Here is a 27273-nt window from a genome sequence, read left to right on the forward strand (position 1 = left end):
GAAGTATCACCTTATACTGGTCAGAATGGCCATCATCAAGAAGTCTATACATGGAGAAGGGAATGGCAACCCATTCTAATATTCTTGCCTGGGAAATCCCATGGATAGAGGAGCCTGACAGACTACACTCTATAGGGTCACAAAAGAGTCAGACACAACTTAGCGACTAAACAACAATAACTTGAATTGGCAAATAATAAAAAGACTAAAGTTAAAAGAAAAAAAAGTTATTCTTTAAAAAAAAAAAAAGTCTATACAAACCAAAGAGGAGAGTGAAAAAGTTGGCTTAAAGCTCAACATTCAGAAAACTAAGATCATGGCATCTGGTCCCATCACTTCATGGCAGATAGATGGGGAAACAGTGGAAACAGTGTCAGACTTTGTTCTTCTGGGAGCGACTTTCCTTTCACTTTTCACTTTCATGCATTGGAGAAGGAAATGGCAGCCCACTCCAGTGTTCTTGCCTGGAGAATCCCAGGGACGGGGGAGCCTGGTGGGCTGCCATCTATGGGGTCACTCAGAGTCGGACACGACTGAAGCGACGCAGCAGCAGCAGCAAAATCCCTGCAGATGGTGACTGCAGCCATGAAATTAAAAGACGCTTCCTCCTTGGAAGGAAAGTTATGACCAACCTAGACAGCATATTAAAAAGCAGAGACATTACTTTGCCAACAAATGTCCATCTAGTCAAGGCTATGGTTTTTCCAGTAGCCATGTATGGATGTGAGAGTTGGACTATAAAGAAAGCTGAGTGCCGAAGAATTGATGCTTTTGAACTGTGATATTGGATAAGACTCTTGAGAGTCCCCTGGACTGCAAGGAAATCCAACCAGTCCCTCTTAAAGGAGATCAGTCCTGGGTGTTCATTGGAAGGACTGATGTTGAGGCTGAAACTTCAATATTTTGGCCACCTCATGCGAAGAGCTGACTCATTTGAAAAGACCCTGATGCTGGGAAAGATTGAGGGCAGGCGGAGAAGGGGATGACAGAGGATGAGATGGTTGGATGGCATCACTGACTCGATGGACAGGGGTTTGGGTGGACTCCGGGAGTTGGTGATGGACAGGGAGGCCTGGCATGCTGCGGTTCATGGGTTGCAAAGAGTCGGACATGACTGAGCAACTGAACAGAACTGAACTGAACTGATACAAACCATAAATGCTGGAAATGGTGTGGAGAAAAGGGAAGCCTCCGACACTGTTGGTGCGAATGTAAATTTTGTACAGCCACTATGGAGAATATGGAGGTTCCTTAAAAAACTAAAAATAGAGCTACTATACGATCTAGTAATCCCATTCCTGAACATATATCTGGAGAAAATGTGGCTTGAAAGGATATATGCACCCTAATGTTTATTGCAGTACCGTTTACAACAACCAAGACTTGGATGCAACCTAAATGTCCATGGACAGGTGGATAAAAAAGATATGGTACACATATACAAGGGAATATTACTCAGCCATTAGAAGAATGAAATAATGCCATTTGCAGCAATATGGATGGACCTGGAAATTATCATACTAAGTTGAAACAAGTCAGAAAGAGGAAGACAAATATCATATGATATCACTTACATGTGGAATCTTAAAAAAAAAGATTACAAATGAACTTATGTACAAAACAGAAACAGGCTAACAGAGAACAAACTTACGGTTACCAGGGTGGTGGCTGGAAGGAAGAGATTGGGAGTTTGGGGCTGGCACATATACACTGCTATGTTTAAAACAGATAACTGGGAATTCCCTGGCAGTGCAGTAGTTAAGATTCCACGCTTCCACTGCAGGGAGTATGGGTTCAATCTCAGGTCGAGGAACTAAGATCCTGCATGGTTTGTAATGCAGCCAAAAGAAAACACAAGTATTTTACTTTAAAAATATTTACTCCAAAAAATGCAAACCACCTTCTGAAAATGCAAGGTTGAGCTGCCCCTTCTCGGGGGTCATGATGGGCAGCAAGATGGCGTCTGCCAGCAGGGTCGTTCAGGTAGTCAAGCCACATACTCCATTAATAAGATTCCCTGACAGAAGAGACAATCCTAAACCAAATGTATCAGAAGTTCTACGATCAGCAGGACTGCCATCTCATACTTCTTCAATTTCGCAGCATTCTAAGGGAAGTAAATCACCAGACTGGCTGATGCATCAGGGTCCACCAGACACTGCAGAGATGATAAGAACTCTACCTCAGAAATACAGAAGGAAACTTGTGTCTCAAGAAGAAATGGAATTTATCCAACGTGGAGGTCCAGAATAATCACTGATAATGTGGCTCCTATTTGTCATCAGATAAAGAAGAGTCTTTCTAAAAAAGGACTTCCAGAATGACAAATGAAAAATTGTATATTAAACAACTTTAATAAATATTCTGTAAAAAGAAAAAAGATGAAGTATAGAAAGTGTAGATGGACACTTATATCTCCTAATTTATGTATCTTGGTCAGCTTCTCTATAAGCTTACCTGATTGTTTATATACTTTATACCTTAATTAAAGTATACATTTTAAAATGTTAGCCTATATAACAGTGTTGAACTATTGAAAGCACACAATGTCTAGTGAACCGTCAAAGGCTTCCAGCAATTTCACTTTTCTTTCAGTTTCCGTTTAAACATAGAATATATTTGGCAGAATTGCAGCTTTCTAGGAGTAATTTTCCTGAACTTCAATGAGGATCCGTGAAATAATAACTCCATTATTTGTTTTTACTTCTCAGTGTGTTTGCATTCACAAAGTTACTGGAGTATTGCTGGCTTATTAACAAGCATATCCTACTCTAAATGATAAAAATATACCCATGGTAAAACAGGTGACTTTGTGGTATTAAGACTAGGGAGTTAACACATAATATTGTATGTAACCTGTATTCAGAAAAGAAATGCCAGAGTATAAAATGGAAAATGGGATAAAAATGAATATAGCATAGGAATACCATTTGACCAGAAATTGTAATTTATGTTTTCAGGGGGGTTAAGAAAGTCTTGTTCTTTGGTTTATCTCTTTCTTTTGATTGTGATCATGTGTACAAATACTGATAATCATAAACTTTCTCAAACTTAATTGTCTGAAAGTCTCATAAAATCAACCTATTTACCTTAAGTCAATTAATAGAATTTTGATAGGGGGTTTTCCTGTGCCAAGGGTATGTATAATTGTGAAAGTAAAGCCTCACAAAGTGAAATAAATTCTCTTCCATACCTTTAAAAAAAAAAAAATGAAAATGCAAGGTTGCCTCAAATCTTCAATGTGTAAAAAACACAAAATCTGTGAAGTGCAATAAAATGAGATAGACCTGTATTGTCTTTTAGATGTCTGTCTGTAGGGTCTGCAGTACCTCTTTCATTCCTGCTGTTGGTAATTTGTGTCTTCTGTTTCTTTTTTTTTTGGTCATTCTGGCCAGGAGTTTATTACTTTTACTGATCAGAAAAAGATTTCCTTCTCCAGCTCTCTCTTCTCCAGATTTTCCCCCGCACTCTCCAGCAACCAAGGTCACATTTTGTTTTTTGGTTTTTTTTTTTCTTTTGGCCACCCCCCGCCCCCCTCCATGCAGCATGAGGGACCTTAGTTTCCCAACCTAGGATCAACTAGGAATTGAATGTGTGCCCCCGATAGTGGAAATGCAGAGTCTTACGGAAGTCCACCTTTTCTGTTTTCTGGCTAGAAAGATGAGTTTTTAAAATTGGTTTTTTCTTGGAGCACCAGGCTACCACACAGTTCTACATGATTAGGGCTAACTTCGGGGCAAAGCAGTGAAAAAAAAGAGAAAAGGCATTTCCCTAACTCTTTACAGATTCCTTTATCTCAGTTTTTCTGACTGAAAGGATAAGTTTCTTACTGGGATTTTAAATTTCTGTGCCCTTGCCACCATGGTGTAGCTCTGTGACTGGGACTGTGCTTGTCTCAGGGCCAGAAGAAGAAAAAGGATGATAAGTCCTCCACTTCCTCCACATTCTCCTGCTTTTAGGAACACCCTTTCATGGTCTTCTAACCAGAACTATAGGATTTCTCTACAAGTTAGTTAAGTGCTGTCATTGAGTCAAAGCCAGGAGATGAATTAAAAACACGAGAAACTCTCCTTGATGTGTTCTGCTAAACTCTCCTTGATGTGTTCTGCTTCACCTTTCGGCTCTCTCCCCAATCTGCCTGCTACTGTTTACATTTTAAAGAGTCCTCAAGAGTCTTCCTGGTGGTATAGTGGCTAAGGCTCTGTACTCCCAATGTAGGGGGCCTGGGTTCAATCCCTGGTCAGGGAACTAGATGCCACAACTAACAGTTTTCATGCTACAACCAAAACCTGATGCAGCCAAAAAAATACATATTAAATTAAAACAGAGTACTCAAGTAGTTGCTTTCTGCATTTTTGTCCAGAGATTTTACTTGTAATCACTGGGGAAGATAGGGTGGAGAGAGCTTACTCCAAGTCAGTACCAGAAGTCTTGGAAAGTCTTTTATGGATCACATGTCATACTTCTGTATTATAAAAATATATATCTACATTGAAATTTATTTTAAAAAATTCCTCTGTTAAAAACCTTTATTCTGGATTGAGTTACTGATACCATTATTAATATTATATAACTTGTTAAAATAATAGTAATATTATTCTGATACATACTTATTAAGAAAAAAATTAAGAGTATATCTCAATGACATGAATGAGAGCTTTAAATTAAGAAAGTTATTTTAATATCTGTGATTGAATATCAGTTATTACTAGAGTGGGACAGGTTCAGTTTCAGTCACCCCTGAAACACCTTCTCCATCTGTCTGCTGCTGCTGCTGCTGCTGCTAAGTCACTTCAGTCGTGTCCGACTCTGTGCGACCCCATAGACGGCAGCCCACCAGGTTCCCCCGTCCCTGGGATTCTCCAGGCAAGAACGCTGGAGTGGGTTGCCATTTCCTTCTCCAATGCGTGAAAGTGAATTTGCTCAGTCATGTCTGACTCTCGAGACCCCATGGACTGCAGCCCACCAGGTTCCTCCATCCATGGGGTTTTCCAGGCAAGCGTACTGGAGTGGGGTGCCATCGTCTTCTCCATCTCCATCTATATAAGTAGATGTAAATGCAAGGAATTCTGTTATTGCTATGTAACCCTATCTTCGAACTTTTTTCTAGTTATATGCTAAAAATTACATAATTTTCTATTTTCAAAAATTATTTTTAATGATTTAATAGCTGTCAATTTGATTAGTTTTGTGCCAAAATCTTGGTTCTATGTGCACCAAGGCCAAACAGAAATATGGAGACAAAGTTATGGAGGAGAAGAAAAGAGTGGCTTATTACTTTGCCAGTCTAAGGAGGAACACAGAAGTCTACTGCCTCAAGAGCTGTGTCCCAGTCCCTGATGAGTTGCTGTTGTTCAGTCACCCAGGCATGTCCGACTCTCTGTGACCCCATGAACTGCAGCACGCCAGCCCTCCCTGTCCCTCATCATCTCCCAAAGTTTACCCAAGTTCATGTCCATTGCATAGGTGATGCTATCCAGACATCTCATCCTCTGATGCCCTCTTCCCCTTCTGCCTTCAATCTTTCCCAGCATCAGGGACTTTCCCAATGAATCAGCCGTTTGCATCAGATGACAAAAATACTGGAGCTTCAGCTTCAGCATCAGTCCTTTCAATGAATATTCAGGGTTGATTTCCTTTAGGATTGAGTAGTTTGATCTCCTTGCTGACCAAGGGACTTTCAGGAGTCTTCTCCAACACCACAGTTCAAAGGCATCAATTCTTAGGCATTCTGCCTTCTTTACAATCCAGCTCTTACAACAGTACGTGACCACTGGGAAGACCATAGCCTTGACCACACAGACCGTTGTCAGTAGAGTAATATCCCTGCTTTTCAACACTGTCTGGGTGAGTAGGGAGAGGTTATATAGTCAGGCAGGGGTACTGATAAGGATCAAGGCAGTAACAGTCTTCATTCCTTCTGCAAAGTTTCAAAAGGGTACGGTTGCTGACAAGATTAGAGTGTGTGCAGGGTCTTAGGAGGTCCACTTTGTAATGCTGATGAGCCTCTCTGTCCCCTTTAATCTTGCCTCAGGTGGTTTTCTCTGATTAGCAGCTGTTCTGCTCTTTGAAAGTCATAGAAGGTCCTGGAGGCTGGAGTCTTGTCCACAAGGAAAGGAAGACAAAAAAGGCCTCCATGCCCAAGAGCCCCAAAGCATTAGTTTCTCGGGTTTTTGGAAGGAAAGAATTGGAAACTACCTGACTTTCTAAAGGTTTCCCTGGTAGCTCAGCTGGTAAAGAATCTGCCTGCAATGCAGGAGACCTTGGTTTGATTCCTGGGTTGGGAAGAGCCCCTGGAGAAGGGATAGGCTACCCACTGCAGTATTCTGGCCTAGAGAATTCCATGGACTGTATAGTCCATGGGGTCACAAAGAGTCGGACAAGACTGAGTGACTTTCACTTCCAATGACTTTCTAAAGGGTTTGTTACTTAGTGATCATTCATTCATCTCCTCATTTTATGAGCAGGTTAGCAAGAATTATCAATGTCTGGGACCAACTGTACCCAGTTTTGTTCTATTAGAGGTGCCTTGTTTAATCTAACAAAAGCTAGAATATTAAATATTATTAAATTCAAAACAACAGTTTTTATCATAAAATTTACATTGCCTTAGATTTCACACTTAAAATTAAAAATTTAATTCCTCAGTTACCTTAGTCACATGGAAACAGCTCAATAGCCACATGTGGATAGTGGCTACTGTACTGGGAAGTGTGCGTGCTTGCTCAGTCACTTCAGTCATGTCTGACTTTGTGACCCTATGGACAATAGCTCAGCAGGCTCCTCTGTCCATGGATTCTCCAGGCGAGAATACTGGAGTGGGTCGTGGTGCCCCCTTCCAGGGTATCTTCCTGACCCAGGGCTGGAACCTGCATCTCTTAATCTCCTGCAGTGGCAGGCGGGTTCTTTATCACTAGCGCCACCTGGGAAGTGCAAATCTAAGCTAGTGTTCATTATCAACCTAATCAGCAAAATTAGATTCACTTTCAGTTAGAAAAAGTCTTCATTTCTCAAGTAAAAATTATGTTAAGGTGTAATGTGACAACTATTATCATAACATTTTATAAGCTATATAAACTATGTAACACTTTATAAACTACTATAAAAACATATAAAATAGATTGCTAAAAGCAGCCACATAATCTTTTCAGTTCAGTTCAGTTGCTCAGTGTCTGACTCTTTTCGACCCCATGTACTGCAGCATGCCAGGCTTCCCTGTCCATCACCAACTCCTGGAGCTTGCTCAAACTCATGTCCATTGAGTCAGTGATGCCATCCAACCACCTCATCCTCTGCTGTCCCCTTCTCCTGCCTTCAATCTTTTTAACCTTTTAAAAGTGGTCAAAAGTTGCAAACTTCCAGTTTTAAAATAAATAAATTCTGGGGATATAATGTATAGCAACACTATAGTTAGTGTTGGGAAGAACTTTCCTCTACCCTTCTAAGTTCTTCAGGCTGGTCTAACAATTAAATTGATATGAGACAGATTAACAGGAGAAAAATTAAACAAAAGTTTAATAACAGAGATTCAGTATCAAACTCTCAAAAATTAATAGAATGAATATACAGAGAAGTAGAAGAATATGGTGGACCTAAAAAGCACTGTGAACCAATTCAGCATAATTAAGATTTTTACAATTTTCACACAAGAGTGGGATACAAATTCAAATTCCTGTAGACTGTAAACTAGCGGAAACTGGCACATATCCAGAGACATAAAGCAAGGTGCAAAAATTTCCTGGCCTAAAGGTATTGAGATTACACAGAGTCTGTTCTCTTATCACTGTGAAATTATGTTAGAAATCAACATGAAAAGATATTTGAAAATAACCCACATATTTTCAAGTGCAGTGTGACATTTACCAAGAGAGATCTTCGACTTAGCCATCAAAAGTCTCAGTTAAGTTAAACTGAAAAAAACATAGAGGGTGATTGCAGAGAAGGAAGCATTTAAGTGAGAAATTAGTATCAATATGAGAAATGAATATTGAAGATAGTTTAAACAAAATCCCATGTATTTGGAAATAAAATGTTCAGTTTTAAATGATAGGTGTACCTAAGAAGCCAGAACAAGGAAAATTAGAAACTATTTGTAATAGAGTAAAAATGAAAAGAGAATTTATCAGAATTTGTTGCATGCAACTGAAGCTGCTCAATGCACTTAAATACAATGTGGCGTCTTGAATAAGGTATGAAAACAAATAATGGGTATTAGTGTAAAATTTTGTGAAATTTGAGCAAAATTTGTACTTTAATCAATATTATATCACTTCTTAATTTCCTGTATTTTTTTCCCATGACATAGTATTTTTTATATGCTCATAATTGGATTAGAAGTTTCAGGACTCATTCAAAAAATTTTTTTAAAATCACTAAAATAATAAATTTTCTAGACTTTTAGTAGTAATACTACATGCCAAAATACATGGAACTGTATCAAACTTTTGAGTGACTATAAATTAGAAATCTAGCATACTATTCAAACTAAGTCAAACAAGCAGAATCAAAATGTCATAAATTTTTTTAGCTAGGCAAAAATGCATAAATTTTCTAAAATAAATATTATACATTATATATATATGTCTTTTCTACAACTCGATAAAAGCTAAAGAAAGAACAGTAACAGCAATGAAAAGAGACATAAATTGAAAAACATAAACTAAATGAAATGGAAGCACTGAATATGAAATCGAAAAAAATGAAACAAACTAGATAAAATTAAAAGATATAGTCCAGTTGTTTTTAAACATGGCTGCTCATTAAAATACATCTGGAGCTTTAGGGAAGAATAGCAACATCTGGGCATTTGTATTTTTCAAAAAATTCTGAGATAACTCTGATATGCATCTGGAATTTAAAAAGTGATTGTAGGTTTTTGTATTAAATGGTAATTTTGGTGATACAGAATTCTACTATTTTCTGTTGACCAATCATGAAACTAGGGCATTAATTGAATAATAATTACATAATCACAGCAGTAAAAGATACTTATCAGTTTTTACAATCAATTGCCAGACTAAATATTAAAATTAATTACAACTGCAAGTCATAATGTAAACATGATTAACCTAACAATATAAAATAATTACATACAATTTGGGGGGTTAAGTAGAGAGATGTGGTAAATGAAAGTGCAAATATGCATGTGTTCTCATTCACCCAGCCAGTCTATGTCTCATCCATCCAGCCAGTCTTTTGATTGGTGCATTTAATCCATTTAGAGTTAAGGTAATTATCGATATGTATGTTTATGAGGGCTTCCCAGGTAACTCAGATGGTAAAGAATCCGCCTGCAGTGTGGGAGACCTGGATTTGATCCCTGGGTTGGGAAGGTCCCCTGGAGGAGGGCATGGCAATCCACTCCAGTATTCTTGCCTGGAGAATCCCCATGGACAGAGGAGCCTGGTGGGCTACACAGTCTATGGGGTCACCAAGAGTCGGACATGATTGAGCAACTTAGTACAGTCCATTGTTCCATGTCTGGTTCTAACTGTTTCTTCTTGACCTGCATACCAGTTTCACAGAAGGCAGGTAAGGTTGTCTGGTATTCCCATCTCTTTTAAGAATTTTCCACAGTTTGTTGTGATTCACACAGTCAAAGGTTTTAGCATAGTCAATGAAGCAGAAGTGGATATTTTTCTGAAATTTTTCTGCTTTTCCTATTATCCAACAGATGTTGGCAATTTGATTTCTGGTTCCTCTGCCTTTTCTAAATAGAGCTTGAACATCTGGAAGTTCTTGGTTCATGTATTGTTGAAGCCTACCTTGGAGAATTTTGAGCATTACTTTGCTAGCATGTGAAATGAGTGCAGTTGTGCAGTAGTTGGAAATTCTTTAGTCTTGCCCCTCTTTGGAATTGGAATGGAAACAAACTGGTGAGGTTAATGGTACCTCCAAGAGGACTTACAGGCTTCTTCTAGGACTGCTACTATCAACGTACCCATCCTCATGGAAAGCCACTGCTGACCCACATCTCCACAGGATAGTGACTTCACAGAAGACCTCTCAATCCTAGAAGTTAGGTCCGTTCAATTTCGTGTGGGGTCACTGCTCCTTTCCCCTGGGTCTTGGAGCACACAAGATTTTGTTTGTGAACTCCAAGAGTGGAGTCTCTGATTTCCCCAGTCCTGTGGAAGCCCTGTAATCAAATCCCACTGGCCTTCAAAGTCATGTTTCCTGGGGATTCTCAGTCCCTTTTCTAGATCCCCAGGTTGGGAAGTCTGATGTGGGGCCTAGAACCTTCTATTGTTATCCAGATTACAGGTTGCCTACTCAGTGGGTATGGAATTTGATTTTATCCTATTTGTGCCCCTCCTAACATCTCTTGGGGACTTCTTCGTCTTGGGATGTGGAATATCTTTTTTTTTGGTAGGTTCCAGTATCCTCCTGTCGATGGTTGTTCAACAGCTAGTTGTTTACTTTGGTGCTCTTGCAGAAGAGATGGGCACATATCCTTTTATTTCGCAATCTTGAACCAGAACTTCCTAACAGTGTCTTCTTTATTTAAAGGTCGCTAAGAAAGTAGAACTTCAAAATTCTCATCACACGAAAAAAAAGCGGTAACTGTGTGTGGTAATGGAGGTTAACTAGACTTATCGTGGTGATGATTTTACAATACAGTCAGCCCTTGAACAACGTGAGGGTTGGGGTCCTGACCCCTACGGTTGAAAATCCACGTTACAGTTGGCCCTTCCTTTCTGTAATTCAGCATCTGCAGATTAAACCAACCTCAGATTGTATAGTATTGTAGTACATATTTATTGAAAATAATCCATGCAGAAATGGATCCACACAGTTCAAACTTCTGTTGTTCAAAGGTCAACTGTATATACATATATCAAATCATTACATTGTATACTTGAAATTAATATAATTTTATGTGTCAACTACATCTCAATAGAAATAAATGAATAAACAAATATTTAGTTACATTTTTATAAGATCAACTCACATACTATTAAAACTCTCTGATGGTCCAGAGGCCCTCCCAATGCAGGGGGCCCATGTTTAATTCCTAGCCAGGGAACTATATCCCACAAGCCACAGCTAAAGATCCTGAATGCTGCAATGAAGTCTGCCAATGAAGGAGACACAGAAGATGTGGGTTTGATCCCTGGGTTGGGAAGATCCTCTGGAGAAGGAAAAGACAATCCACTCCAGTATTCTTGTCTGGAAAGTTCTATGAACAGAGGAGCCTGGTGGGCTATAATCTGTGGGGTAGCAAAGAGTTGGGCACGACTGAGTAGGGACACACACACACTTCTGAGGGGATACTGATACAGAAGATTTGCACTTATCTTGTGGGTTACAAGGGCACTGCTTCATCTTCAAAGACACAGTAAACTCCCCTAACGTAACCAGACTGTGCTATAATTATTGGGCCAGCTTCTAGAGAATTCAAAAATGGACAAGAAACCAGGTGATGTTTTCTTGGAAACACCTCTGACATCTAACATCACTTGTATGCTGCCTCTGATATTTCACTGAACTTTTTGATGTTTCTATCTATTTTTATCAGTTCAGATAACAACAAATATGTTTGACTTAAAACTTTATTGAGGCTGGACTTTGCTGGTGGTCCAGTAGTTAAGAATCCTCCTGCCAATGTAGGGGACACAGGTTTGATCCCTGATCCATAAAGGTTCCGCATGCTGTTTAGCAACTAAACTCTGCTGCGACTACTGAAATCTGTGAGTCCTGAAGCCTGTGTTGAGCAACAAGAGAAGCCACAGCAATAAGAAGCCCGTGCTCTGAAATAGGAGCGGCCCTCGCTCCCTGAAACTGGAGAAAGCCCGTGTGCAACCAACAAGACCCAGCTCAGTAAAAAAAAAAAAAAAAAGAAAAAAATCTTACAGAGGTCTATTTTTCAATCCACTTCACCATAAATATTACTTCTACTTGAAATCTTATTTTCATTTTTGAGTATACCTCTCTAGAACCCATTATGTGATATTTTCTATTTCATAAATCTATCACTACAGTAGTTATTTATACGGTTGTATTATTTCACCCATTTGGTATCAAGCTTTTTAAGGATATTGAGGTTATCTTTGTATTTAGTCTTCAACCAATCTTTCAATCAATACTATGAAGTATTTATTACATGTTGGGCAATGTGATACATAATGGGATATAAACATGGGTGAGAAATATATAGTTCCTAAATATAGAAATATATAGTTCCTGACCATATGGAACTTGGGGAGTATATTGCTTATCATTCAGATAGAAGACATTCAGTAAGTATTAATAGAATTTACATGAGAAAACTTTTTGTGTTAGGTGGGATTAAAAAATACAACATTTGTTGTAATTATAATTAAAATATTAGCAAAGTGGACTGCAACTCTTCCACATAATTAAATTAATAAACTATATAAATCTGTGATAATAGTGGTAAAATAAGGCTGGTAATTAAAGTCAGTTAATTCATCATTTTCTTGTGTAAAGAAAATTACCATGAAGATTAAGTTATCATGAAGATTAATTACCTCCAGGCAACTGATAAAATTTCTGGGTAGTCAAAACCCTGCCCTAGAAGCACACTAGTTTCTGAGGCAGGAACCCTGACTTTGTGGGTTCAATCAGTTATTGATTCACATACGATAAATTTGAAAAAGAAAAAAACTTATAAGGCTATGCCACATAAAATAGGTCACTAAAAACAGTCAAATAAGATTAAATCATCTTAGTTCTAATATAAAATAATTTTTTAAAATTATAGGTGATAAAACATGATTCTAAATTTAAGGCTTTTATAATTTAATTTGCAATAATGCAATATAATGTACAGCTACAATTATGCTATTTATAAAGTTAGAGGTATGATAAAACATGTGGTGTTTCTAAGCAAATGTATGTCTGCATATTTGTCTCTGGCATTTTTTAGGAATAATTAAATAAAATTATTTATTTATGATTAATTACTTAAGTAAAGATGAAACTGTTCCATTATTTAAAGATGAAATTGCCTTTAATTTCATCCATTAATTAAAGATGAAATTATTCCACTAATTTTTTTGGACACCATCATTGTCTTTTTCTTATATACTTAGCAAAAATAGAAAGCTATCTAATACTAAAAATTAATCAATCAGCTGCTCCAGCCACTAAAATATAATTTTGCTTTTGGTAATAGAAGGAAGAAAATTTAAACATTTTAAAAATAGAAATAAGTTAAAAATGGTGTGATAGGCAGAATTCTAAAATGTCCCCTAAGGGACTTTCCTGATGGTCCAGTGGCAAAGACGCCATACTCCCATTGCAGGGGACTTGTGTTTGATTCCTGGTCAGGGAACTAGATCCCTCTTGCCACAACTAAGGCCAAGCATAGTCAAATAAATAAACTTTTTTAAAAATAAAAGAGACTGAAGATGGAAATGGCAACCCACTCCAGTATTCTTCCCTAAAAAAAAAAAAAAAAAAAAAGAGAGAGAGAGAGAATATCCCCTATGATTCCAGTCCTGGTGTACACACCTATCATCCCCTCCTCTGGCATTTGGGTGGGGCCTGGGAATATGGTAGGGTGGCTATTCCCTTGATTAGGTTACATTCTATAAGCCTGTTTTTGCTGACCAGTAAGATTCACTTTCTGGGTTTGAAGAAGTAAGGTCCCCATGTCTGTGGGAGTGCTTATGAGAGGACCACCTGGCAAGGAGCTGCAGGGGCCCCTAGAAACAGAGTGGACCCCAGCTGGCAGCCAGCAAGAAAGCTGGGACCTCAGTCCTACTGAAACAAGAGGGAAGTGGGCAGGGCACAAATTTGGAAAGAATGACTAGTCCGAGGACACAACATAAACCAATTAAAATTTAATGAGTCCAAGATGGCAGACAAGACCTTCAAATAGACCTTGATCCTCAATCAGCAAGCTAAATGATACACTCAGAGGCACCAAGACAATTTCAAGTCACCATCAAAAGACCGAAAAGTGAGTGGTGGCCCAATTCCTGGAAATCTTTACCCCTTCCCCAAAATAGTTGGAATAATACTCCCACTCATGAAAGTGAAAGTTTCTCAGTTGTGTCCAACTCTTTGTGAGTCCACGGCATTCTCTTAGCCAGAATACTGGAATGGGAAGCCTTTCCCTTCTCCAGGGGATCTTCCCAACCCAGGGATTGAATCCAATTCTCCCATATTGCAGACAGATTCTTTACCAGCTGAGCCACAAGGGAAGCCCAAGAATACTGGAGTGGGTAGCCTATCCCTTTTCCAATGGATCTTCCCAACCCAGGAATTGAACCGGGGTCTCCTGCATTGCAGGTAGATTCTTTACCAACTGAGCTATCACAGAAGCCCAATAATCCTCCCACTCATAAGTCTATGAAATGCCCCAGCCCATAAAACCTAACCATGCTACATTTTGAGGCTGCTGCACTCACCCTCTGCAATGGTCCACACTCTGTGGAGTGTATTTCTCTCTGAATAAATCTACTTCTTACCTGTTACTTTGTCTATCATTGAATTCTTTCTCCAATGAGACATCAAGAACCTAAGCTTCATTAGGTCCTTAAAACAGGTCTGTTATCTCAGTTGGAAGACTGGGTTTTGGCCAGGTTCAAGTTCTAGCACATGGGTTCAAGTACCAGTCTGAGGTAAATAGTTTCACTACAACAAGCTAAATTCTGGCAACCACTAGCAATTTGGGAGAGGATTTCCTAGCCTCAGATGAGATCAGACCCCCAGATTATACCTTGATTGCAGCCTTTGAGTACCTGAGTAATAGTCAGTTAAACCCTGCCAGGACTCCATGGAAACTGCAATAATAAATGTATGTTCTTTGACCTTGTAAGCTTACACCTATCTGGTATAAGCAGATAGGATAGGAGGTCCCCTAAGAAAGAGAACTAGGCACGGCTTTCTTGACATGAGAAGCCATTTTTTTGCCTAAGCCGTTTTGTGGTCTAAGCCTGGCCACGCTGCTTGCCCTTTTACAAGTCTCAGTAATTAGTGATCTAAAGAGAGAGAAGTGAAGGAATGAAAGAACAAAGGACAAGCAGTCAAGAAATGACACATGAGCAATAGAATGCAGCTAGTTCCTCTTCAAGCCTGCATGCATGCTAAGGCGCTTCAGTCATGTCCGACTCCGTGTGACCTTATGGGATGCAGCCTGTCAGGCTCCTCTGTTCATGGGATTCTCCAGGCAAGAACACTGGAGGGGTGGCCGTGCCCTCCTCCAGGGGATCTTCCTGACTCAGGAATTGAACCTGCGTCTCTTACATCTCCTGTGTTAGCAGGCAGATTCTTTACCACTAGAGCCACCATACAGAACTTCAGGTTCTGCAGGAACTTTGGCCCCCACCCAGGCAGAGGATGCTGAGACCCCAAACTGGTCTAAATACAAGGAGTGATGAGGTTGACCTTTTCTGACCCTTGTGATTTCAATCAGTTTGGACTCCAGCAACTCTTGTCTCAATTTTATGCTGAATTCTGCTCAAGCCCCTTCATAAATATGCACATACCAGCCCAAACCATTTCATGAATATGCATATACCCTTAGCTTAAAAATTCCCCAATTTTGCTGTTCAGGGAAATGCTGCTTTGGGAAAGACCCCAGATGTTCTTGCTTGCTGAAGTAAGAAATCCCTCCTTCTGTTCTTTGGCTTGATTGTGTCTTTTGACTTAACACTCACCAAGAGGCTAACACAGTTTTTACATAACAATGGTAACTTTTTATGCAACAAACAAAACAAACAGATGACCTGTATTAAGATAATAAATATTTGGGGTGTGATTTATTAAGATGCTATAATTGTGGTATTTAATAATCCACACAGAATCTGAAAGAAATTACTAACAATGTTTATCTATGGGTTTTAGTCTGGTGTCAAAAACTTTTGAAAAATTTGGTACTCTTAGGAAATTTTCTGGTTATATTTAGATACACCTATTTTGAATGCAGAATTCCAAAGAATGGCAAGGAGAGATAAGAAAGCCTTCCTCAGCGATCAATGTAAAGAAATAGAGGAAAACAACAGAATGGGAAAGACTAGAGATCTCTTCAAGAAAATTAGAGATACCAAGGGAACATTTCATGCAAAGATGGACTCGATAAACGACAGAAATGGTATGGACCTAACAGAAGCAGAAGATATTAAGAAGAGGTGGCAAGAATACACAGAAGAACTGTACAAAAAAGATCTTCACGACCCAGATAACTCCCAATGGTGTGATCATTTACCTGCAGCCAGACATCCTGGAATGCGAAGTCAAGTGGGCCTTAGAAAGCATCACTACGAACAAAGCTAGTAGAGGTGATGGAATTCGAGTTAAGCTATTTAAAATCCTAAAAGATGATGCTGTGAAAGTGCTGCACTCAATATCCCAGCAAATTTGGAAAACTCAGCAGTGGCCACAGGACTGGAAAAAGTCAGTTTTCATTCCAATCCCAAAGAAAGGCAATGCCAAAGAATGCTCAAACTACCACACAATTGCACTCATCTCACACACTAGCAAAGTAATGCTCAAAATTCTTCAAGCCAGGCTTCAACAGTAAGTACAGGAACCATGAACTTTCAGATGTTCAAGCTGGATTTAGAAAGGGCAGAGGAACCAGAGATCAAATTGCCAACATCCTCTGGATCATTGAAAAAGCAAGAGCTCCAGAAAAACATCTATTTCTGCTTTATTGACTCTGCCAAAGCTTTTGACTGTGTGGATCACAACAAATTGTGGAAAATGCTTAAAGAGATGGGAATACCAGACCACCTGATCTGCCTCTTGAGAAATCTGTATGCAGGTCAAGAAGCAACAAATAGAACCGGACGTGGAACAACAGACTGATTTCAAACTGGGAAAGGAGTACGTCAAGGCTGTATATTGTCACCTGGTTATTTAACTTATATGCAGAGTACATCATGTGAAATGCCAGGCTGGATGAAGCACAGTCTGGAATCAAGATTGCCAGGGAAATATCAATAACCTCAGATATGCCGATGACACCACCCTTATGGTAGAAAGCGAAGGATTAAAGAGGCTCTTGATGAAAGTGAAAGAGGAGAGTAAAAAAGGTGGCTTAAAACTCAACATTCAGAAAACTAAGTTCATGGCATCCGGTCCCATCACTTCATGGCAAATAGATGGGGAAACAATGGAAACAGTGAAAGACTTTATTTTTGGGGGCTCCAAAATCACTGCAGATGGTGACTGCAGCCATGAAATTAAAAGACCCTTGCTCCTTGGAAGAAAAGCTATGATAACCTAGACAGAAAATTAAAAAGTAGAGACATTACTTTACCAACAAAGGTCCATCTAGTCAAAGCTATGGTTTTTCCAGTAGTCATGTATGGATGTGAGAGTTGGACTATAAAGAAAGCTAACTGCCAAAGAATTGATGCTTTTGAACTGTGGTGTTGGAGAAGACTCTTGAGAGTCCCTTGGACTGCAAGGGGATCCAACCAGTCCATCCTAAAGGAAATCAGTCCTGAATATTCATTGGAAGGACTGATGCTGAAGCTGAAGCTCCAATACTTTGGCCATCTGATGCGAAGAGCTGACTGATTGGAAAAGACCCTGATGCTGGGAAAGATTGAAGGCAAGAGGAGAAGGGGATGACGGAGGATGAGATGGTTGGACGGCATCACCAGCTCAATGCACATGAGTCTGGGTAAACTCCAGGAGTTGGTGATGGACAGGGAAGCCTGGTGTGCTGAAGTCCATGAGGTTGCAAAGAGTTGGACATGACCGGGTGACTGAACTTACTTAATTTACTAACCTATACTGCTTCAGTTACCCAATTTTGTTTTCTTTCCACCTAATGACACATCCTGAGGATTATTGCTGTTAAATAGATGAGAATTTTTAAGCTTAAATTCATAATAAAAGCTACTTTAAGCTTTTCACTATTTCTTACTGAAGCTTTCTTTGTTTTCCCAGACTTTCTGTTATGAACAGTGCATTCTTGGATAATAGTTGGGGGTTTAAAAGAAGAGGTTGTTAAACAAGAATCATCACCATTCCCATAGCCCACACTTATTTTAGAGCATTCCAAGACTGAAACACCTCATTTATAAACCAGTGATGTACATTAGTAGAGATATGTTTAAGTCTGGGAAAAGGCTGAAAGCAAAGGAGGATATATGGCATCTTGATTAAACATCAGTGAGGCCATTTCCACTTGTCTATGTGTATGCCATCTTAGAAGTTCTCATATTTGGGATACTGTTACACTATAGTAATATTCAGGATGGATGTGAGGAGGTTTTTCTCTTCAAGTTATGAGAAATGCTGTTGTGAGGGGGGATGGGAAAGGATAGCTTAAGTCATGCCACGGAAAGAGTACAGTCGAAGGTCTGGGAATAGAATTTCTTAAAAATTCTACACAGCGACATACCCAATTCTTCCAGTACTGCAGCCTGAAGACCTTGACCCTAAATATGGGCTCCTTCCTTTATTTCTTCCAGTCCTCCCGTCCCTTTACACTTACTGGGCTAGGCAGGTAGTAGAAACTTAGACAATGATCTCCCAACGTGTCCAAGACAGGAGACTTCTGACCTCCCTGGGGAAGGCAGGATAACCACAGTCAGATTCTTGCTTTCTAATTCTCCATTTTGACCGCACAGGCTCTTTTTTTTTGTGGTGAGCAGGCTTGGTTGCTCTGCACATGTGGTATCTTAGCTCCCCAACCAGGAACTGAACTCTTGTCCCCTGCATTAGAAAGAGAATTCTTAACCACTGGACCACCAGGGAAGTCCCTATTTTTAAATTTTGGCTGGAGGATATGGAAGTATGAAATTTTCCATACTTTAGCCTGCAAATTTGGGGCACAGAGTTTCTTGCCTGAAAGATGAACTTTTCCATATTTCAGCTCAGAAACTTGAGGCACAGAGTTTCTGGCCCCAAATGTGAAATTCTCCATATTTCAGGCTGGAAATTTGGGGCGCAGATAAAAATATGGGAAATACATCTCCAGAGTTAACACCTTTTGAATCGTTTTTGAAAAAAATCATTCCAATTTTTATGTAACTTATAATGGTGCTCATTATCAGAACATAAGCCTGGTAAAATGCGACTTTTGCATGGCTTTCTTGTCCATATTTATCTTGTTGGTAGATTCATTGGCCTGTTTTAACTAATTAGTTCTTTTTGCAGCAAAGATTAAACTGGTAAATCTAGTTTATGTGATTTTTAATAATCTCATCCAAAGTAACTTCTCAATTGATTGTTCTATTGCATAAAATTTCCCGTTTTCATTTTGATCCTTTTTTCTTCTTGTTTTCTTTTGTGTTTGTAGCTATACATCAAATATTTTCCTGTAATTGAAGTACAGTTGATTAACATAACTATTTTTGTGTTGCGATACAACATACCGATTCAATATTTTCACAGAATAAACTTTATTTAAACATTAAAAAATTGTGAGCTGTTTGTTGGTTTCAGAGATGAATTGTTTGTGGATATCTTGGTTTGCAAATATTTCTTTGCATTCTGGGCTGACTTCTTCATTCCTTAAGATTTCCTTTGCTGGGCACCTGCTTTGAAATTGAAGTAGGTCACATTTTCCTAGTTTTGGTTTATTTCTCATTGCTTTAGAGGATGGATTCCAAAAGACTTTGCAATGATGTCATCCAAACCCAAATAGACCTTGTAGTTTATGTCACCACATTTCCTGCCTATATTTTCCTTAAGACTTTCATACAATCCCTCCTGACCTTTAGATATTTATTATCTGGTGTTAATTTCACGTATGGTGTTAGTGTTCTAACCTCACTCTCATTTTCTTTAACAATCCTCGAATGCTCCTTCATAGTGTCTCTTACCAGTGTATATCCCCAGCATCAAAGGCGGAATATTTCCTTTTCTCCACACCTTTTCCATCAGTCAGTGTTTGTTAAGTTTTGGATAATGGCCATTCTGAGCGCTGTGAGGCGATTCCTTCCTGTGGTTTCGATTTGCATTCCTAATATTTAGGGAGACTGACCTCTTTTCATGCGATTTCTTTTCAAGGGTGAGTTCAGGTTCCCTCTTGATTCAGCTTCTTGTTACTTGGCCCTGTTTTAAATTCTTTTCTGACGACCACCCCTAGGACGTTTGTTGAGATCAGCTGTTTTTGACATAGAGACCCCTTTGGCCTTGAGAATACTCAATGCCCATCAGCACAGCTTTTCAAGCTATTGTTGCAGAAAATGGCCACAAGGCGGCAGCATTATTCAGCCTCACACATTCCCCGCCCTCCCCCGCGCCGCGCGCCCATTTTCGTGTGACTTTTTTCTTGGAATAGAGGTGATTTCTGATTTTATGTGTGAACTTGATTCATTAATGTATGAGCATTTATCTATTCTCTTTCAAGTTCTTGTTCCCATCTAGGTAATTACAGTGTGTTCAGTAAAATTCAGTAGATTGTTTTCGATCTTCTATTGGATACATATATGGGTGTCTTTTAATTTCACGCTGCAGTCACCATCTGCAGTGATTTTGGAGCCCAAAAAAATAAAGTCTGACACTGTTTCCACTGTTTCCCCATCTATTCCCCATGAAGTGATGGGACCAGATGCCATGATCTTCGTTTTCTGAATGTTGAGCTTTAAGTCAACTTTTTCACTCTCCTCTTTCATCAAGAGGCTTTTTAGTTCCTCTTCACTTTCTGCCATAAGGGTGGTGTCATCTGCATATCTGAGGTTATTGATATTTCTCCTGGCAATCTTGATTCCAGCTTGTGCTTCTTCCAGCCCAGCGTTTTTCATGATGTACTCTACATAGAAGTTAAATAAGCACAGTGACAATATACAGCCTTGATGTACTCCTTTTCCTATTTGGAACCAGTCTGTTGTTCCATGTTCAGTTCTAACTGTTGCTTCCTGACCTGCAAATAGGTTTCTCAAGGGGCAGGTCAGGTGGTCTGGTATTCCCATCTCTTTCAGAATTTTCCACAGTTTATCGTGTTCCATGCAGTCAAAGGCTTTGGCATAGTCAATAAAGCAGAAATAGATGTTTTTCTGGAACTCTCTTGCTTTTCGATGATCCAGTGGATGTTGGCAATTTGATCTCTGGTTTCTCTGCCTTTTCTAAAACCAGCTTGAAAATCTGGAAGTTCATGGTTCACGTATTGCTGAAGCCCAAAAGACACTTATTCCGTGGATGGAAAGTTATGAGCAACCTAGATAGCATATTGAAAAGCAGAGACATTACTTTGCCAACAAAGGTCTGTCTAATCAAAGCTACGGTTTTTCCAGTGGTCATGTATGGATGTGAGATTTGGACTGTGAAGAAAGCTGAGCGCTGAAGAATTGATGCTTTTGAACTGTGGTGTTGGAGAAGACTCTTGAGAGTCCCTTGGAATGCAAGGAGATCCAACCAGTCCATTCTGAAGGAGATCAGCCCTGGGTGTTCTTTGGAAGGAATGATGCTAAAGCTGAAACTCCAGTTCTTTGGCCACCTCATGCAAAGAGTTGACTCATTGGAAAAGACTCTGATGCTGGGAGGGATTGGCGGCAGGAGGAAAAGGGGACGGCAGAGGATGAGATGGCTGGATGGCATCACCAACTCGATGTATGTGAGTATGAGTGAATTCTGGGTGTTGGTGATGGACAGGGAGGCCTGGCGTGCTGTGATTCATGGGGTCGCAAAGAGTCGGACACGACTGAGTAACTGAACTGAACTGAACTGATGGGTGTCTACATTAATTCAAATATGTTAATTTACTTCTCCTGTATCTAGAGATTGAGGGCTCCTGCAGAGGGCAAGAGGCACTCCAGGAACATCGTGGACCCTGAGCCCCACAATAATCCAGTCTTGGGACCCAAACCTGCACAGTCTCCAGAGATGTGACATCAGACAAGGTAACCATGGGATGAGGGGAATAGAGGCAGCATATGTGTCTATATTTATTGTGTTTATCCAGTTAGTTGAACTTGAGTATATCGGTGAATTACAAGGCAGTGGGTTTTTTCTATTTTTTTAAACTCATAGCCACTTAATTCACTCAGATACAGCTGTGTATATGTCGTATTTCAGGGACTGCTCCTTTACAGATTATTACAGAAAGTGGAGAATCATTCCCAGTGTTACCCACTGGGTCCTGGTGGCTTATTTTCTAACGTGTGTACGTTGGTCAAGTAGCTCATTTCTATGTGCCCAACACCTTTGTTCTCCACTAGCAGTAAGTGAGAAGAGTTTTTTCCTAAGCCTGTGAACCGTTTATCTTGGCTCAAAGAGCTCATATGTATCCATTTTTAGATTCCCACCTAGAAGTGTCATCAGATTCTAGTTGTCCCTCCCTGTCTCTCTTACTTCACGTGAAATGGTCAGCTCTACCTTCTTGCCTGTGCCCGAGCATGCCATTGTTTCATTCTTCCTTATGGCTAATTAATATACCATTGTGTGTATATAACCTATTTTCTCTATTCATTCTTGTGTGGTACACTTAGGTTGTCACAGTGTCCTTGCTATGGGAACCAGTCTAGCAGGGATGGCATGGGTACCTTTGTTTTCAAAAACATTGCTTTTCCCTGACTGTATGTTCAGGCATATGATTGCTGCTTCCTAGGGCACTTCCATATTTGGTTTTGAAAGATGCTTCATATTGTTCTTTCTAGTGGATGAACCAATGGCCATTTTTAGTAATCCCATCCAAATTAATTTCTTGAAGGGCATTTCTATTCCTAAAATCTTCCCATTTTTATTTTGCTAACCTTCATTCTTGATTATTTCTTGTGCTTGTGGCTATCCATTCACTCTTTTTCAATTGAGGTACAGTTGATTCACATTACTATATTTGCTTTGAGATACAACATAGTGATTCAGTGTTTTAATGGAATATATGCCATTTAAAGATATTGAAAATCATGGCTATATTCCTCTCTGCTGAACACTATATCCTATTATTTTTCTTGCATTATACATGGTGATTTTTATCTCTTAATTTCTTCCCCAGTCTGGCAACACCCACAACCAAATCCCCATATGCATCCATTAGTTTCTTGAATTGTGAAGTTCTTTCTGCTTCATAGGTAAGTCCATTTGTGTCTTATTTTAGATGAAACAAATGTGATTTCCTATGGACGTTTTCTCTGTGTTTCTCACGACCTTGCCTTAGAAAGGAATATGTAAATACATTTTCCTGAAAAGAGTAAATTTTCAGGAATAGTGTAATTTCAATTGGAATTTTTTCCATATTTCATCCAGGAAAGCACAGAACCTTAACCACTGGACTACAGGGAAGTCCCCCTGAGCATTCTTGTTTAAATTAACCTTTATTTCACATTGTAGTAACATCGATAAATAATGTTTTATTGGTGGCTATTGAACCGAATGTATTTCTACTTTGTTGTTCAGTCGTCAAATCAGGTCTGATTCTCTTTGTAGGAGCGTTCCCATTTCTCCAGGCCCTGTTAAACTGGAAACACTTCTATTTGTTTATAATAAGTGTACAGGGATATAAATGTCTAGGTACATAGAGATATAAATGCCTGATTACATACAGACATAAATATCTACATAAAGAGAAATATAAGTATCTATATATCTAGTACATACAGATGTAAATATCTATTATAGATACACATAGATGCCGGGGACCAGCGTTAGGAACTCCGCCCATGGCAAAGGTCATGAGGAAGGAGGCTTGGCATACGCAAAGGCATGATCAAGCCTCAGGAAACCCCCTGTTCCTGAGCATCTACCCCAAAACCAGAGTCTGTTTTATGTTCTCCCCCATAACTGTTTCTCTCGGAGGAGTTAACGTACAGCTCCAAGTGTTTCAGCTTATGGACTCCTCTGAAGGTTATCTAGCCCACCTGTATAGGTTCGTCTGGCCACATGTGATTGTTTACAGCCTCCCAATCTGAGAGGCATGAGATGTTTTAGATTTACTAAAGGCAAATTCTTTCGGGGAGCTGGAAATTATTAGTATAGTGGGTTGGTTAGGAATTACATTGGTGAAGGGTTTTTCATTTGTTGTGTCAATAATTGCTGCTAATTCCCTGCCCTGGGTGGGACAAGGATGTCTCAGGTCAAACCTCTCTGCTGACAGACTAGCTTGTGTGACAGGATTATCCATACTCCTGCCACATGATTGTTTACTACCTCTTAACCATAAACAACACAGAGAGTTTTGAAGTATTTTGAGAGTCTTAATTAGCATAGGGCTTTTTCTTCTTGTTGAGTCAATGATTGCTGCCAGGCCTCCATATCCTTAGGCACCTGGGAATATATTAATCAATGTATTTGGAATATAGAAAAGGAAATATAGTAGTTTTTAAGGTTAGCAATACTAGACTTTTTGAGTTAATGAATTTTCTCTTTTGTAATAGATCACTGTACTTTGTTATAAATCACTGTGTCCTTGCTATGTGAAAATGTAACTTTATCACTATCTTAAGACTAAATAGATCTTAAGGGGAGCATTGGTGAAAGGATTTTTATTTGTTGGGCTGATGTTTGCTGCTAAATCTCCATATTCCCTGCCCTTATAATGAATATAACTAACATATAGGAGAAATAAGTATTAACCTTTAAGATTAATCCTGTTAACCTTGGGTTAAGTAAATTCCTTTCTTGATTGTAATTCACTACACCCTCATGCTATAGGAATGTAACTTTATTTGGAGGGTGGTGCCTGGTTTAAGAAAAAACACCCTTGGAAAAAATAAGCTTTTGGTTATCAGAAAGAAAGGATCATAAAATCCCTAAGACCTTTTTATGTGAAGCACCTGATTTTGATAAAGGTCAGGACTGCTGACCCCTGCATGACTCTGTATTCATCCCTATATGTAACAAAAGGTATATAAGCAAACCCAAAAATAAAGAAATCGGATCAGTTTCCGGAAAGACTGATTCCCCCATGTCGTTCTTTCTTGCTCCTCGTTTTTCTGGCTGAATTCCCATCTGGAGCATGGATGCTATTCCATGTAATCCAAGTTATTCAGCCTCTTTTCTCCACTAATCTTCCTACTACACTATCCGTTTCTAATCTCTCTATATATCTGTAATTAAACATGTATTTTTCCAAAGACGCCGACGCCATCCCCCCACCTTCGAATCACCCTGGATCCACCGGGGCCGGACCCCGGCACATAGACATAGATATCTATATACATATACAAGTATTTATGTACGTGAAGATGGTTACACAGTGGACATTGCAAGAGAGAACCTTATAAAGTAGACAAAATAAGTGATACAGATGGCAGCATTTAGAAGATACCACTACAAGGGAGAAACAGAAACAATTTCAAAGTAAAAAGAACAAATCTAACCAGGACTCGTATTGGTATTGTTGCTGTTGGTGTTGTTCAGTCACTCAGTCGTGTCTGACACTTTGCGGCCCCATGGACTGCAGCACACCAGGCTTCCCTGTCCTTAATCATCTCCTGGAGCTTGCTCAAACTCATGTCCACTGAGTCGGTGTTGCCATCCAACCATCTTGTCCTCTGTTGTCCCCTTACCTCCTGCCTTCAATTTTTCCCAGCATCAGGGACCTTTCTAATGAATCACTTCTTTGCATCAATGGTGAAAGTACTGGAGCTTCAGCTTCAATATCAGTCCTTCCAATGAATATTCAGGACTGATTTCCTTTAGGATTGACTGGTTGGATCTCCGTGCAGTCCAAGGGACTCTCAAGAGTCTTCTCCAACACCATAGTTCAAAAGCACCAATTCTTCGGTGCTCAGCTTTCTTCACAGTCCAACTTTCACATCCATACATGACTACTGGAAAAACCATAGCTTTGACTATAGGAACCTTTCTTGGTAAAGTAATGCCTCTGCATTTTAATGTGCTGCCTAGGTTGGTCATAGCTTTTCTTCCAAGGAGCAAGCATCTTTTGATTTCATGGCTTCAGTTACCATCTGCAGTGATTGTGGAGCCCAAGAAAATGAAGTCTGTCATTGTTTCCATTGTTTCCCCATCTATTTGCCATGAAGTGATGGGACTGGATGCAATGATCTTCATTTTTTGAATGTTAAGTTTTAAACCATCTTTTTCACTCTCCTCTTTCACCTTCATCAAGAGGCTCTTTTAGTTCCTCTTCACTTTCTACCATAAGGGTGGTGTCATCTGCAAATCTGAGGTTATTGATAATTCTCCCTGAAATCTTGATTCCAGCTTGTGCTTCAACCAGCCCAGCATTTCACATGATGTTCTCTGCATATAAATTAAATAAGCAGGGTGACAATATACAGCCTTGACGTACTCCTTTCCCAATTTGGAACCAGTCTGTTGTTCCATGTCTGATTCTAATTGTTGTTTCTTGACCTGCATACAGGTTTCTCAGGAGGCAGGTCAGGTAGCCTGGTAATCCCATCTCTTTAAGTATTTTCCACAGTTTGTTGTGATCCACACAGTCAAAGGCTTTAATTTAGTGTAGTCAATGAAGCAGAAGTAGATGTTTTTCTGGAATTCTCTTGGTTTTCCTATGATGCAACAGATGTTGGCCATTTGATGTCTGGTTCTTTTGCCTTTTATAAATCTGACTTGAAATCTGGGAGTTCTTGGTTCACATACTGTTGAAGCCTAAGTTGGAGAATTTTGAACATTACTTTGCTAGCTTGTGAAATGATTGCAATTGGCATTGCCCTTGTTTGGGATTGGAATGAAAACTGACCTTTTCCAGTCCTGTGGCCACTGCTGAGTTTTCCAAATTTGTTGGCATATTGAGTGCATCACATCATCATCTTTTAGGATGTGAAATAGCTCCGCTGGAATTCCTTCACCTACACTAGCTTTATTCATAATGATGCTTCCTAAGGCCCACTTGACTTTGCACTCCAGGATGTCTGGCTCTAGGTGACTGATCATACCATCGTGGTTATCTGGGTCATTAAGATCTTTTTTGTACAGTTCTTCTGTGTATTCTTGCCACCTCTTCTTAATATCTTCTGCTTCTGTTAGGTGCATAGCATTTCTGTCCGTAATTGTACCCATCTTTGCATGAAACATTCCCTTGGTATCTCTAATTTTCTTGAAGAGATGTCTAGTCTTTCCCATTCTATTGTTTTCCTCTATTTCTTTACATTGATCACTGAGGAAGGCTTTCTTTTTATTTGTTTATTTTTAAAATTTATTTTACTTTACAATATTGTATTGGTTTTGCCATACATTGACTTGAATCCACCATGGGTGTACATGTGTTCCCAATCCTGAACCCTCTCCCACCTCCCTCCCGATCCCATCCCTCTGGGTCATCCCAGTGCACCTGCCCCAAGCACCCTGTATCATGCATCGAACCTGGACTGGTGGTTCGTTTCACATATGATAATATACGTGTTTCAATGCCATTCTCCCAAATCACCCCACCCTCGCCCTCTCCCACAGAGTCCAAAAGACTGTTCTATACATCTG

The 27273-nt window shown here is 39.5% G+C and overlaps 1 protein-coding gene across 1 annotated transcript; it reads left to right on the plus strand.

The window, feature by feature from the left end:
* LOC108633249 (28S ribosomal protein S36, mitochondrial) lies at positions 1927-2510 on the plus strand. The gene has a single exon (XM_005699095.3). The coding sequence runs from the start codon at positions 1942-1944 to the stop codon at positions 2251-2253; it is 312 nt and encodes a 103-aa protein (XP_005699152.1). The 5' UTR covers positions 1927-1941; the 3' UTR covers positions 2254-2510.

This window comes from Capra hircus, chromosome 28, assembly GCF_001704415.2.
Source record: "Capra hircus breed San Clemente chromosome 28, ASM170441v1, whole genome shotgun sequence".
Taxonomy (NCBI): Eukaryota; Metazoa; Chordata; class Mammalia; order Artiodactyla; family Bovidae; genus Capra; species Capra hircus.